General features: G+C 45.5%; 1 protein-coding gene across 1 annotated transcript; it reads right to left on the bottom strand.

Moving 5' to 3' along the window:
* Nucleotides 1–12,358: 12,358 nt before the first annotated feature.
* LOC144279504 (olfactory receptor 51G2-like) lies at nucleotides 12,359–13,294 on the bottom strand. The gene has a single exon (XM_077841046.1). The coding sequence runs from the start codon at nucleotides 13,292–13,294 to the stop codon at nucleotides 12,359–12,361; it is 936 nt and encodes a 311-aa protein (XP_077697172.1).
* Between the last annotated feature and the right edge of the window lie 1,755 nt (nucleotides 13,295–15,049).

Genomic DNA, 15,049 nt, shown 5'->3' with positions numbered 1-15,049 from the left:
TTCAGTGAGTTGCCTCTTTCTTCTTTAAAGTTAGTGGTAAGTGTTCAGAGTTCAAGGTTCAAGTCAAGAACCATCTGTGCAGGAATTCACCAGCACGGTGACTTGAGCTCTTTCGTATTGTGAGAAATACCAAGGGATTTACCTGGTAAAATTGTAACTACAATTATATTGGAAATAGTTTAGACAAATATTTGTTTTTAAGATCAGTTCCTTGTCTCTTAGTGTGTCCTTCTATCTGTCTCAGTACCTTCCTTTTTTTGGGCGGTGTGTTTTTTCCTCTGGTTTGCTCGAGGAATTTTCCAATTCAACACCTTCACTGCCCTGTTAGGTAGTGCAGCCAAAGCCTCTGCAGTGGGTGTCTGTGTTACCAGAGGGCTCACAACAAGAATGGGTCATACACTGGCCAGATTCTGCTCTCACATTCTGCCTTCACTTGATCACTCCAGATTGACACTGGCTTCCCTGAGAACAAAATCAGGGGCCCTGTGTTTTGAAATCCCCATCTTTCATACCGAGACTTAGAACGACACATGAACTGCAGGTCTGCCTTCAGACTAGTTCAACACCCTAACAGAATAGCCATCTCTGTAGCAGGACCCGAAGGCATGATTTTTGCAGCTAGAAGCTGAAAGTTAAACACTAAGGGTGAAATCTTGGACCCACTGAGACCAATGGCAAAACTCCCAACATGGCCAAGCATTCACTGTAAATCCACATGTAGAGACAAAAATAAAATGGACTTATTTACATCCAGCATGAGCCTCCAGTGACTTCAACTGGAGTTGTCCTGTGGGTCATCTCATTTGGACCAAAGAAGACCTGGCAAGAGAGTTGCTGAAATCTCAAACTCACAGGCTTAGCGGTTCAGAACAATCAGGATAACAATTTTTTTCAGGGAGGAAGAAGGGTCTGCTCTCTCTATGCTCCTGCATCTCTGAATCTGGAGAGGGTGAGAAGCACCAAAATGCAATAAAAATAAAAATATATAAAAGCATGTTTCTGGCTTAGAGGAAACCTGGTGGTGTTGGAAATCTCACAAGGGGAGGTCAAGCAATGCACAGTGTGTGTGTGTGTGGAGGGGGGCGAGTGACGTGCAATATCCAGATCACAGTGGTGCAGAGTCCTGAAACTGGGTGAAGTAGGGAATGCATATCCTGCCTAATGCACAGACCAAAGAGGTGTAACAAGGCCTCCTGGACAGGGGGGTGTCTCAGACTGTAACGTAATGTGGACCACACTGTAACAGTTTGTCTCTGACACCTTCCCCTCTCTGGACCATCCCTCCTGTTGTGAGAAACCCTGCTACAGCTTGTGGTAACATCAGCAATTGCCAACACAGAAAAGCAGCCTCAGGAAGGGGTGTCTGGGTTTCTAATGGGCTGCAATACTTTAAAGCTTTGTGTCGTTTTGAGGAAGAGTTATTCACGCTGGCTCCTTTTAGTCTCCACGTCCTCTCTCTCTCCCACCGAGTCTCTCCCTCTCTGCTTCCCTGCACAGGCTGAGCTGCTCCTGGGGTTCCTCTCATCCCTGGAGGGGCAGTTCAGGCTGATCTCCCCCTTTTCCCCAGTGCAGGCAGACACTGAGTTTAATCTAGTCTGAGGAGACATTTCTGTGAGCAGTCGCTGTGGGGTCTGGCACCTGGTTTTGGTCCTGGGTGAGGGGTATAACTGTGTGGCAGGGCTGGAAGTTGTGGGGGTGGGGGACCTACATGGACAAGTGGCCAGCACTGAAAGTTATGAAGGCAGGGAGTGGGGTGTACATGGACAGGTGGGCAGTGCTGGGGGGTTTGGGGCAGGGAAGGATGTGTACACAGGGAAGCAGGCAGTGCTGATGGTTGCGGGGGCAGGCAGGGCGTGTATAGGTATAGGCAAGCAGTGCTGGGGGTCGTGGGGGCAGGGAGCAGCATGTACATGGACAGGTGGGCAGTGCTGGGAGTGGTGGGGGCAGACAGGGGGTGTATACGGATGGACAAGCAGGCAGCGCTGGGGATTCTGGGGCAGGCAGAGGTACACGGACAGGTGGGCAGCCCTGGGGGTGGGGGCCCGGAGTGGCATGTACACAGACAGGCAAGCAGCGCTGCTGAAATTACATTTTTCGTTCTGATTGTTGGTCCAAGGCCAGCGGTGGGACTTTTCCTGGCACTGAGTGCGTGCGGGCAGGTCTCAGGGTCTCTTTGCCCTGGCAAGCCACAGAACTGCAGCGTGGGTGTCCCAACCTTCACTCAGGTTTGTTTCCAACTGTTGTTTTTATGTAATTTCAGGCCTTTCACCAGTGGAAAGAACCATTGATCTTTGCGTGACACTGCACGCCATATTCTTCATTGTGACATTATTATAACATGGTTATAACAAAACGATGATACATTCACAGAAACTCCCTCAAGACTCTCACTAGGTGTGCTGGGAGTTCACTGAGAACAAACCCCCTGCCAGAGAAGGCTTCCCTCCATAGTCCGCCCTCTCTAACACTCATAGAGAGATATGCACAGCTGTCCCCCCGGTCCTCCCCTGCCAGGTACTATTCACTTACTCTGGGTTAATTAATAAGCAAAAGTGATACTATTAAGTATAAAAAGTAGGATTTAAGGGGTTCCAAGTAATAACAGACAGAACAAAGTAAGTTACCAAGCAAACTAAAACAAAACACACAAGTCTAAGCATGGTTTCAGAGTAACAGCCGTGTTAGTCTGTCTTTGCAAAAAGAAAAGGAGGACTTGTGGCACCTTAGAGCCTAACCAATTTATTTGAGCATGAGCTTTCGTGAGCTACAGCTCACTTAAGCATGATGATGATGATGATGGCCGATCACTCGTTACCGAGTATGATCATCTTCCATGGAAATTATGGGTCCTCAGGTGGCTAATAAGGCCAATCCTTGAACCACAAGTTCTATTACAATGAGGGCAGATGTTTTCAGGCTCAGCGGGAGGCTGTTGACCATGACTGGAAGCCAGTCTCTCCTTCCTCCTGTGCCTCTTGTCCTCTTCAGCTTGTCGGTGAGCAAGTTCAAAATGCAGGGGACCATCACGTAATTCTTCACTCCCTTTTAAGCGATCCTGGGCAAGTGTCTCCCAAGTGTCAATATTACACTTTTTTCGGTTGTCCTTCCGCAAGTCCCTGTAATGCTTCCGTTGTCCACCCACGTTACAGTACCCTTCTCTCAGCTGAGAGAACAGGACCTGTTTTGAGAGGCGATGGTCTGGCATCCGGACAACATGACCAGTCCAGCGGAATTGCTGATGGATGATCATTGCTTCGATACTGGTGGTCTTTGCCTCTTCCAGGACAGTAATATTGTCTCAGTAGACACTGTGCCTGTCTTCCCATTTGATCTTCAGAATCTTTCGAAGGAAGCATTGATGGTGCCTCTCAAGGACTTTCAAGTGGTGACTATTGGTTGTCTAAGTTTCAGACCCATACAACAGTGTTGGGAGACTAATGACTTGATAAACGAGAATGTTGTCTTTTCGAATGTTGTGACCTTCACAGACCCTGTGCCATAAACGAGAAAAAGCTATGCTGGCACAGCTCAGGTGGTGTTGAATTTCTGTATCAACATCTGCCTTGGATGAGAGATGACTTCCAAGGTAGAGGAAACGATCGACATTCTCCAGTGCCACTCTGTTGATTCTGATAGATAGGGCATGGGTTACCTCATTTGGAGAGGGCTGATAGAGCACTTTAGTCTTCTTGATGTTAAGAGTGAAACCAAGACATGCGTAAGCATTGGCAAACACATTCAAGATAGTTTGAAGATATTTCTCAGAGTGGGCAAAAATTGCATTGTCATCAGCATACTGAAGTTCCACAATAGATGTTGTGAAGATCTTACTCTTGTCTTTCAGCCTGCTAAGCCTGAACTGCTTTCCATCCATTCCATAAATGATTTCAACGCCAGCTGTAAACTTCCCAGCAATTAGGTAAAGAATGATGGCAATAAAAACTGCAAACACAGCTGGAGCAATGATACAGCCCTGTTTGACTCCTGTTTGTACTTTGAAAGGTTCACTCTGGGAGCCAGAAAAGTCACTTTCATGTTATCATGAAGCAATTTTAGGACATTGATGTATTTGTCAGGACATCCAGTCTTAGAGAGTACAGTCCAGAGGGCCTGGCGATTCACCGAGTCAAAGGCCTTAGTTAGATCAATAAACCATGTACAGTGGTTGGTTTTGCTCCCAGCACTTTTCTTGCAGCTGCTGTGCTGTGAAGATCGTACCTGCTGTTCTATAACATGGTTGGAAACCACTCTGTGACTCTGGTAAAATTTCTTCTGACAGGGGCAGAAGGCGGGTTGCAAGGTTCCACGCCACAACTTTGCCTGCAATGGCTAGGAGGGAGACACCGTGATAACTTCCACAATCCGTTTATCCCCTTTCTTGAAGAGGGTGACAATCAAGACATCCCTCATTTCACTGGGTATCTCTTCCTTTATCCAGATTTTAAGGATATGCAGATAAAACTGCCACATTAGCTCTGGTCCACCATCTTTAAAGATTTCTGCAGGGATCCCATCTAAACCTGCTGCCTTGTTGTTCTTCATCTGCTTGGTAGCATTGTGTACCTCATACAAATTGGGAGGGTCTCCGAGCTCATCCCTAAATGGTTGTTGAGGGATTTGCGGAAGGACTTGATCTGCAAACATAGAATTATGGTTAAGGAGATCTTCAAAATGTTCTTTCCAGCAAGAATTGATAGCTTTGTTGTCTTTCAGAAGTGTAGTTCCGTCCTTAGAGTGAAGAGGATTCATACCAGGACAAACTGGCACATAAACAGCCTTGGTGGCACTAGAGAAACCACATGTATTGTGGATGTCCGGAAGATGTTGGAGTTCTTGTGCTTTCTCAGTCCACCATTTGTTCTTGAGTTCTCTGGGTTTTACTTTGGACTTCCGCCCTCACCTTGGCATGAGCGTCTCTCTTTATATTGCAATTTATGTTGTTCTGCCAAGCACAAAATGCCATTCTCTTATCATAGTTGCTCAATTTCAGCATCATTCTCGTCAAATTAGCCCTGATGTTTTCTGGTTTGGTAGCCTATGGTTCCCTCACAGGCATTGATGATTACTGCTTTCATCTGGCTCCAGTATTCCTCAATTTATTCTGGAAACTCTGATGGGAGCTTTTCTTCTAAGACTGCTTGGAAGTGCTCATGCTTAATAGCCCTTCAACTCTTGGGATTCTAGGAAACTGAATACAGGTAAATCTCACCCTCAGAGATGTTCCAATAAGCTTCTTTCACAGACTAGACTCCTTCCTAGTCTGGGCCCAATCCTTTTCAGACCAACGTTGTGGTTTATGGCCTGGGTCCAGCAATCACTCACACCTTTCTGCCACATATCCATCTCTTCAGGACTACAGGCATGGTTTAGAGAGCAGGGTGACTGGATGGTTGCGGGGCTGGACAGGACTGCTCTGGTGCCTCTCCCTCCAAGGGAGAGTGCTGGTGCTTAACCAACTGGTCCTGTCCATGCTCTGGCACCATCTCACCCATGGTCTTGTCAAACACTGCAGTTTATTAGATTTAAGCAAACACAGACACAAGCAAAAGTTATAGAACATCCCAGATATTTGCCTACATTCTGAGATGATATTGATAATCTACTATGGGTCAGTGTTAGGATATAGATATTCAGACCTGTCTGCAAAGGCCTGTACTTTAAGAATTTAGGTGTATTCTTATCACTTGGCTAGTTATAGAGGTATAAAAGAAAGAAAGAATCAAAATCACTGTCTCCTGGTGTAAGGGCCTTCTCTTACTGTGACAGTCTGAGGCCCTGTTCTTAGGCTAAGGCCTTTGGCTAAGCAGCAGAGGCAGCCATAAGCTGGGAAGCGACCGGTCACCTCCTCACATTCCAAACTAGTCACATTGAAATAAGGTGCTATTGGGCTGTTAGGAACTATCAGGACAGGATTGTATTCCTATCACCTCCAGAGAAAGGGAAGTGCCTAGAAGATGTAAAAGGAAACTTAGTTTGATAGCATCCTGTCTGGCAAGAACTCACTTATCAATAGCTGGGATGTGAAATCCTCACTTCTGTATTGTCTTGTTGTTATAGTTCCGACTTTGCTATTGTTTGTCTGTATAATCTCTGTCTGGTTCTGTGATTGTTCCTGTCTGCTGTATAATTAATTTTGCTGGGTGTAAACTAATTAAGGTGATGGGATATAATTGGTTACATAATCATGTTACAATATGTTAGGATTGGTTAGTTAAATTTCAGGAAAATGATTGCTTAAGGTATAGCTAAGCAGAACTCAAGTTTTACTATATAATCTGTAGTCAATGAGGAAGTGAGTGGGTGTGGGTGGGAGGGGGTGGGTGTGTGGGGGAGATGGGAACAGGGAATGGGGGTAAGAAAATTGGAATCATGTTTTGCTAAAGGGGGAAATGGGAACAGGGAATGGGAGTAAGGAAGTTTGAATCATGTTTTGCTAAGGGCAGGAATGGGAACAGGGACACAGGTGTAAGGCTCTGTGGTGTCAGAGCTGGCAAGGAGGATACTAAGGAAGGAAACTGGAATCATGCTTGCTGGAAGTTCACCCCAATAAACATCGAATTGTTTGCACCTTTGGACTTCAGGTATTGTTGCTCTCTGTTCATGCGAGAAGGACCAGGGAAGTAAGTGGGTGGAGGAATAAGCCCTCTAACAGTCAGCACTGACCAAACTCCTCCCTGCTGGGGAGTAAAGATGTCCAGAAAAACGTGTCCCCCAGGATAGCTCAAGAATACACTATATTAGCTAATCTTTTATAACTAACTTCTGCAAAACACATAGTTCATAATGGCCCCTACTAAAGCGTCTCTTTTCTAACTTTCAATAAACTTTTAATGTAAAAGCGTCTAGATAAAAGGTTTTCCAAGCACCAAGGTTTCAGTCTCAGTTGTTTACTTGTCTGTCCCCTCCTCCCATTCTGATTAGTAAAACCTGCCAGCTAGATATGACCTTGCTTCTGAAAGCCTGTTTTCAAATTAACCCTTCACTATGTGGTATTCTAGATCATTAATTCATGGTGGCTGAATGCACACAATATGGTTACAATTCAGTTGATCACATTCTGGGGTACACACCCCACAAACCCAGGACAACAAGAGCAGAGCTGTTAGTACAACATCCTGTGTAGATTTAACAATTGTCAATGATGGAGAATCTGCCACATTCCTTGGTAAATTGTTCCAATGGTTAATTACCCTCATTGTTTAAAAAATTATGTCTTAGTTCCAGTCTGAATTTGTATAGCTTCAACTTCCTGCCATTGGATCCTGTTATAACTTTCTCTGCTAGATTGAAAAGCCCATGGTTAAGCCTCTGTTCCCCATGCAGATACTTACAGTCTGTGATCAAGTCACCCCTTCACCTTATCTTTGTTAAACTAAACAGACTGAACTCCTTCAGTCTCTCACTGGGAAGCAGGTTTTCTAATCCTTTAATCATTCTTGTGGCTCTTCTCTGAATTCTCTTTAATTTATCAACATCCTTGAATTGTAGACACCAGAACTGGGCATAATATCCCAGAAGTAGTTGCACTAGTGCCAAAGATAGAGGTAAAATTAACTCATTGCTCCTACTCATGACTCCCCTGGTTATACATCACTGATTGCACTAGCTTTTTCAACCATAGTTTTGCATTGGGAGCTAATGTTCAGCTGCTTATCTACTATGACCCTGTAGCGATGTGAAGACTCACTGGTGCGGCGCTTCCTGCTGATAATCCTGGGAATTAGCTCAATTAGAGCCTGGAGAGCCCTCTGCAGGCTGGTGGCTTGCCTGCCTCAGGCCCCGTGTCCCTCCTGGACCCCAATGCCCCTTTATCTTGGGGTTCTACCCCAGCAGTACCCCCATGTTCTGGGTCTCCCCTTCCAGGGGAACCCTCAGCCCTCTTGTGACGTTATGAGTGTAATATATCTCATTGAAAGGTGACAGGGCCAGAAAGTGTTAATTAACTCTCAGACTGACCTGACCTATGGCCGAACTTTAACGACTGGTTAGAAAGATCTGTAAATGAATAGAGCTTTGAAATGCAGCCTGTATTGTTAGAGAAAGAAGAGTAGATGTTTGCTCAGATCTTGTGATGTAAGCAAACAAGTCTTGTCTATTGCTATAGTTTTGATTCAAAGATCAAAAAAAGGAATATTAACATTTAGGAAGATACTTGAGTGAAATAGTATTATTGTCTATGTCTCTTTGAGGTTGTGATAACCTGTGTCTGAACTGTTTAATGGATAATTTATTCTGTGCTAATTGCCAGGATGTTTGGAAGAAGGAAAGTTAAGCCTATTGTTTTCTCAGGCCAAATGGCTGCCGAAAATGTACAAAAACCTTGGGACATGATCCTTCTTCACCTCAGATCTGTTTTGGGTTTCAAGAGGGGGAAACCTTAAGCCATAAGGATTGAGATCCCCCGTCACTGACTGGAGTCACTGTGAATATGGACACTGGACTATAACCTATCGACTATTTCTAAAAGAACTTTTGGCAACTGCAAGCTCAGTTCTGCTGTATAGCTGAACCTCAAGAATTGAACTCAAGTCTGTATGTATATTGATCTTTTAACCAACACTCTCTCTCTCTTTTCTTTTTCAATAAATTTTAGTTTAGTTAATAAAAGAATTGACTATAAATGTGTATTTGGGGTAAGATCTAAGTTATTATTTGACCTGGGTCTGGGGCTTGGTCCTTTGGGATAGAGAGAACTTTTTTTTCTTTTATTGGGGTATTGGTTTCCATAACCATTTATCCCCTTAATGAGTGGCACTGGCGGTGATACTAGGAAACTGGAGTGTCCAAGGGAATTGCTTGTGTGACTTGTGCATAGGCAGTGGGGTAAAACATAGAATAGAATCATAGAATATCAGGGTCGGAAAGGACCTCAGGAGGTCATCTAGTCCAACCCCCTGCTCAAAGCAGGACCGATCCCCAATTAAATCATCCCAGCCAGGGCTTTGTCAAGCCTGACCTTAAAAACTTCCAAGGAAGAAGATTCCACCACCTCCCTAGGTAACGCATTCCAGTGTTTCACCACCCTCTTAGTGAAAAAGTTTTTCCTAATATCCAACCAAAATCTCCCCCACTGCAACTTGAGACCATTACTCCTTGTTCTCTCATCTGCTACCACTGAGAACAGTCTAGAAAGCCATCCTCTTTGGAACCCCCTTTCAGGTCGTTGAAAGCAGCTATCAAATCCCCCTTCATTCTTCTCTTCTGTAGACTAAACATCCCCAGTTCCCTCAGCCTCTCCTCATAACTCATGTGTTCCAGTCCCCTAATCATTTTTGTTGCCCTCCGCTAGCAAACCAAACCAAACCAAAGTCCTCTCTGTCTGGCTTGTTTGGTTTGCCTTAGAGGTGGAAAACTCCAACGTTGGGCTGTAACTGCCCTGCTTGAAGCAATTTATCCTGAATTGGCACTCTCAGTTGGGTCCCACCAGAACCAGCATGGTTATACCTCTATGCCCACCTTGCCTCAGTGGCTACTGCCAGTCATCATCTAGTCCCTGCTCACTGGGGCAGACTGAAGTGTGTAATGGCCACTCATCATTGGCAAGAGGTTAGGACCTGCTGCCTTTACCTATCCCCGGGCTGCCCCTGTGCAGCCCCAGTACCTTTTGTAGGCCATCAACAAGGCCTGCAGTCTGAGGGTTTACTTGTCTGGAGCTCCTAAGCTCCCTTTCCCTTCCCCAGCACTGCTCCTCTTCAGGTACCTTGCTCCCAGGCAGCTAGCCCTTCCCACTCCAGGGCTAGAGTGAGACTCCTCCAGCTTCTGGCCCACAGCCCTCTTATCAGGGCCAGCCGGGCCCTAATTGAGCTGGCCACCTCTGTGGCTGCTTCCCCAATCAGCCTAGCTTGGCTGCTTTTAACTCCTGCTTATTGGAGTGGGGCAGCCACCCCACTTCAGACCCCAAGTCTTTTTCAGAGTCACTGCTTCCCAGCATTGGGTCCTCCATCTAGTAAGGATGGCCTGCATCTCTTGTTCCTACTGTACACCTTCACATTGAGCCGTACCAAAACACCTGTGGCTGCAGCCCATAGGGATTAAGTGAGTTGCCCAAGTCGCAGAAGAAGTCTGTGGAAGAGCCTGGAACTGAAGCCAGTTCCTCTGACTCCCAGGCCAGCACTTCAACCCTGAACCATCCTTCCTCTCTGGAGCTAGTGGCTGGGGAGGGGGCAGCTGGCAGCTCAACATGCTGAGATTACCAGAAACTCAGGGAATTAAACTCCTGTGACATCACTAAACAGGAACCCAAGAACAATTCCTTTTCCAGACGATAATGCTAAGTTATGCTTTCTTCTGAATCTACTGAGGGACAAATCCATTGGCAAGGGCATGGAGCAGGGGGGTTATAGTGGGCAAGCAACTCCACATGAGCTCCCAGTGTGACCCAAAATGGGTGAATGTGGCCCATAGGGACATAGGCCTCTAAGGGACCTCCTGGGTCCATGAGCCCAGTCCCCTTTTATGACATGTGACCCCAACATAGTGTTCGGTGCATAAGCCTCTGTAAGCAGGGTCTGAATGAGTTCTCCCCTGACAGCTAGCTGGGAATGAGAGAGTCTTCAAACAGTATTTACATGAACATTCTTGGTTTGCCTAGATATCCAGCAGATAGAGCAGTACTGCTCAAAGTGATTAACTTTGGTTGGTCTTAGATTACAAATCACTGCAGTACTGAATGCAGGGGTAATGAAATGTTGTCAATGTCATTGTCTTTATTGTATGAACAAAGGGGAGAGAAACTGTGCTTAATGTCTCCCAAATGAGGGGGTTACGCTCAGCTGAAAGGACCTCGCTAAGCCAGGGACTCAAATGCCAGAGTCCTGTGAGAGGGATGGGGACAGGTTTAACATAGGGTCCCCAGTCTGGTTTAACTTGTTCCTTCCCACTATTCAACGATAGAGCTGAATAGGCTCCATTAAGAGCCTCCTTTTCTTTTAAGTACTCAAATGAGAGATGAAATCACTTGTGGGGGGACAGCGTTTGTGACTAACCTCTTAAAAGCTGAAAATATGAGTCAGCAATCCCTAAGTGACTGACCTGCAGAGGTCACAGCAGAGTGGCAAGTGGCACCAGTAGGGACCTGACAGTCGGCTGTATTAATACCCACCACAGGTATTAATACAAACTCTGCATTAATTAATAAGTTAACAGAAGTACAAAAAGTAGGATTTAAGTGGTTCCAAGTAATAACAGACAGAACAAAGTGAATTACCAAGCAAAATAAAATAAGGCACACAAGTTGAAACCTAGTACAGTAAGAAAATGATTACAGATGAAATCTCACCCTCAGAGATGTTCCAGTAAGTTTCTTTGACAGACTAGTCTCCTTCTAGTCAGGGTCCAGCAATCACTCACACCCCTGTGGTTATTGTTCTTTGTTCCAGTTTCTTTCAGGTATCCTTTGGGGGTGGAAAGGCTATCTCTTGAGTTAGCTGAAGATAAAATGGAGGGGTCTCCCTCAGGCTTAAATTGATCTTCTCTTGTGGGTGGAAACCCCTTCTCTCTCCTATGCAGAATCCAGTTACAAGCTGCAGTTCTGGAGTCATATGGGCATGTCACATGTCCCTGCATGACTCAGAACTTTACAGGTGGCAGCCATTCTTCACATGCTACCTTGAACATCACAAGTAGGTTTTTTATGTGGATTGGAGTCTTCCAAGGTTCCATTGTCAATTAAGTGTTTCTTGATTGGACACTTAACTTGCAAATTCCTTTCTTAAGAAGCTGACCAAATGCCTTACGAAGGCTACTTAAAATCAAACAAGTACACAGCCACTATTAATAACTTCAAACACAATAATGACACATGCATACAAATAGCATGAATATATTCAGTAGATCATAACCTTTACAGGGCTATGTTACATGGCATAGGCAGAATCAAACATATTCCAGTTATGTCATATTTACATTCATGAGCACATTTCCAGAAAGCATTATAGGGTGCAACATCAGAATGGAGTCACCAGGCACTGTGGGATACATACTCACAATGCATCGCCCCCGAGAATGGTGCCCTGAATGTGGACACAATCTGTTGACAGAGGGAGCAAATGTAGACTCGCTTTGGCGACTTTGCTTTTGTCGATTTTTTTGTGTCGACATAAGTTTCATTGACAAAACTTGGTAGTGTAGACAAGCCCTTTGTAAATGCTGCTGACTGCCTTGGTCTCCATCCCGCAGTGAGCTGTCCTCCCTCACCACCCCTCTCCCATTGCTCCAGAACTTAAACACTGTCTGAACCTCTCTCTACAGACTGGAGATCAGTAACTCATGTCTTCTCAGATGTAAGGGTCCAACAAAGAATAGGTGGCCCATGTTTTTCATCTCCCGGGTCAGCAGCACTGGAGCCAGCATTGACCTTTCACTTGACGAACACTCTGATTATCCTCCCACGAAGATGTTTGCTATTCACACTGTACACGATTGGGTTCATCAGGGGCGGGACGAGCAGGTAGATGTAGCCCAGGACAATCTGTAGTAAGGGAGAAGAGCCCTTCCCCAATCTGTGTATCAAAGCCAAGCCGATATCCGGTGTGTAGAAGAGCAGGACGGCACAGAGGTGGGAGACGCAGGTGTTCAGGGCCCTGAGGCACTCCGTGTGGGATGCAACACTCAGCACCGTTTTGAGGATCATCACATAAGAGAGGAAGATGGGCAGTAAATCAAACCCCACTGTGGAGGCTGTAAGAAACAAGCCATAGATGTAGTTGACTGTGATATCCGAACAAGCCAGCTTCATGACATCCTGGTGCAGGCAGTAGGAATGGGAGAGGACATCGACTCGACAATATTGGAACCGTTTCAGGAGGAAGGGGAATGGGAATGATACGGCCACCCCTCTTAGCACACATACCAGTCCCATCTTGAATATTCTCGGCAGGGTTAAGATGGAAGCATATCTCAGTGGGTTAGAGATTGCGACAAAGCGGTCAAATGCCATCAACAAGAGTATGGAAGATTCAATGATTGCAAATGAGTGGATGAAGAACAGCTGGGCAAAACAGGCATCGAGGCTGATCTCCCTAGAGTTAAACAAGTACATACCCAGTATTGTTGGTATGGTGGATATCAATAAGCCAAGATCTGTGATGGCCAACATGGAAAGGAAAATGTACATGGGCTCATGGAGGCTTGGATCTGTTTTTATAATGAACAGAATGGTTGAATTTCCCAATATTGAAAAAACATAAATGAAGCAGAAGGGGATAGAGATCCAGAGATGGACCTCTTCCTGCCCAGGTATCCCAGTGAGAAGGAACATTGCAGAGTTGAGTTTGGTGTCATTGACAGCTGACATAATGTACATAGCAGGTCCCAAGAGTTTTGGACTTTCCTTCCTGAAAGGAAAAAGAACAGGTGACAAGGTGATATTTAATGAGACATCATTCTGCTCTCTGTGCAAACCTAGAGTCTCCCAGGAGCTCAAGGAAGATCAGCAAAAACATAGTCTTGGATTTACACCACGGTTAAGAAGATAGGCACTGCCAGACTGGACCTGCAGTCCATCTAGCTCAGTATCCAGTAACCAGTTCTCGATGCTTCAGTGGAAGGTGGAAGAAGCCCTATAATAGGCAGCTATGAGATGACCTGCTCCCAGGAAAAGGGTCCCTCGACACCCACTAGTAAGAAATATTTTGTGGTATAAATCAGGAAGGTTGTGCGCCCTTCCTAGACTTTTTAAAACAATCCTCAGTACTGGAATTGTATTTTCTGGTTACCCGTATACACACCCAGTCACTCTTTGAAAGGGTCTAAACTCTTGGCCTCATTGATAGCTTGTGGCTATGAGTTCTGCAGCCTACTTGAACGCTGTTATTTTACAATTGTGACCTTCGCAGGGACACTCTTTCTGTCTCTTAACTTCTGAGTATGGCCCATTGTATCATGACATGTGTGGAAACACATGGCAAGTGCATGGTGAAAATGGTCATCGTATTTATCTGCCCTTCATTGAAGCTATTTATAAACGTGTTTCATTGCCTCTTTATATATATATGTAAGCAGAGTCAGGATGAGCTCTACCCTGACATCTGGTGGCGAGTCATGGTGTGTTGTGGAAAAGAACTTCAGTGGCTGATCTCATTTGCATAGGCACACCCACCCTGCCTAGTGGTCACTTTGGCTGCTCTAAGAGCCCCAGTTTCTCTGTTATTGGGGCAGGAATAAACTGTTATTTTCCTGACTTTGTGAATCAAGGACAGTGGAACTGTACTTGCCCTTTTGTTATGATGGAGGGACTCACCATCAACTAAGCAGCACTCGCTAGGCAAGGGTCATGGGTTCCAAAACCCAGTGACTGGAGAGAGGATAGGGACAGATATTAATACTTGGTGGTATGGGTCCTCTGGTGAGGGTATTACATGCTATTTGCGTTTCCTTCTCTGTTCCCTGTGGACAGTCAGAGCTAATTTTGATTCTCTTTGGAGTTTTGTTATAGACTGCTGAGCTGAATTCACTTTGGGTTAATGGTGCAGTAGTACTGAGGCTCTCCTACTACAAGATAAAATCACAAAAGAGCTAAACTTACTGAGAGCTGAAATAACTGAGTGTCGTGTTAAATAGTGCGGGAGCCTGAAGATATATTGCAAAGCAGTTTGTGGGATGGCTGGCAGAGGAGAGCGGCTGGTAGAACAGAGCAGTTTTCGGATGCCTGGAGCAGCTCATGGGGGTGGCTGGCAGAGCGGAGCCCCATGGAGAGGTGGGGCAATCAGCTTTGGACCACGTAAGGTGCCCCTTAACCCCCTGCCCACCACATCTCCACCCAGGTTTGGAGGTAAAACTCTGCAGATAAACTTTTGAACTCTGAGGCTGCCCTGAGCAGGGACAGAGACTTTTGGGTTGTTGGACTTTTGGGACTTTGAGTGATTTTGGGTTGCTGGACTCAAGAACCAAAGGGAAAGAACACATCCCAATTTGCTTGGGTGGGTTTTTTGCTCATGGGTTGTGTTATGAATCCTGTTGGTGGTGTTTCCCCAAAATAATGCCACATTATTTCCCTCTGTTATTAAAAGGCTCTTTGCTACACTCAGACTCTGTGCTTGCGAGAGGGGAA

Source organism: Eretmochelys imbricata, chromosome 1 (genome assembly GCF_965152235.1).
Source record: "Eretmochelys imbricata isolate rEreImb1 chromosome 1, rEreImb1.hap1, whole genome shotgun sequence".
Lineage (NCBI taxonomy): Eukaryota > Metazoa > Chordata > Testudines > Cheloniidae > Eretmochelys > Eretmochelys imbricata.
Note: the sequence above shows the minus strand (reverse complement) of the source record. Positions and strands in the feature narration are given on the sequence as shown.

Coding starts and splice junctions, on each gene's coding strand:
- LOC144279504 (XM_077841046.1), bottom strand. CDS start 13,294: ATGTCAGCTGTCAATGACACCAAACTCAACTCTGCAATGTTCCTTCTC.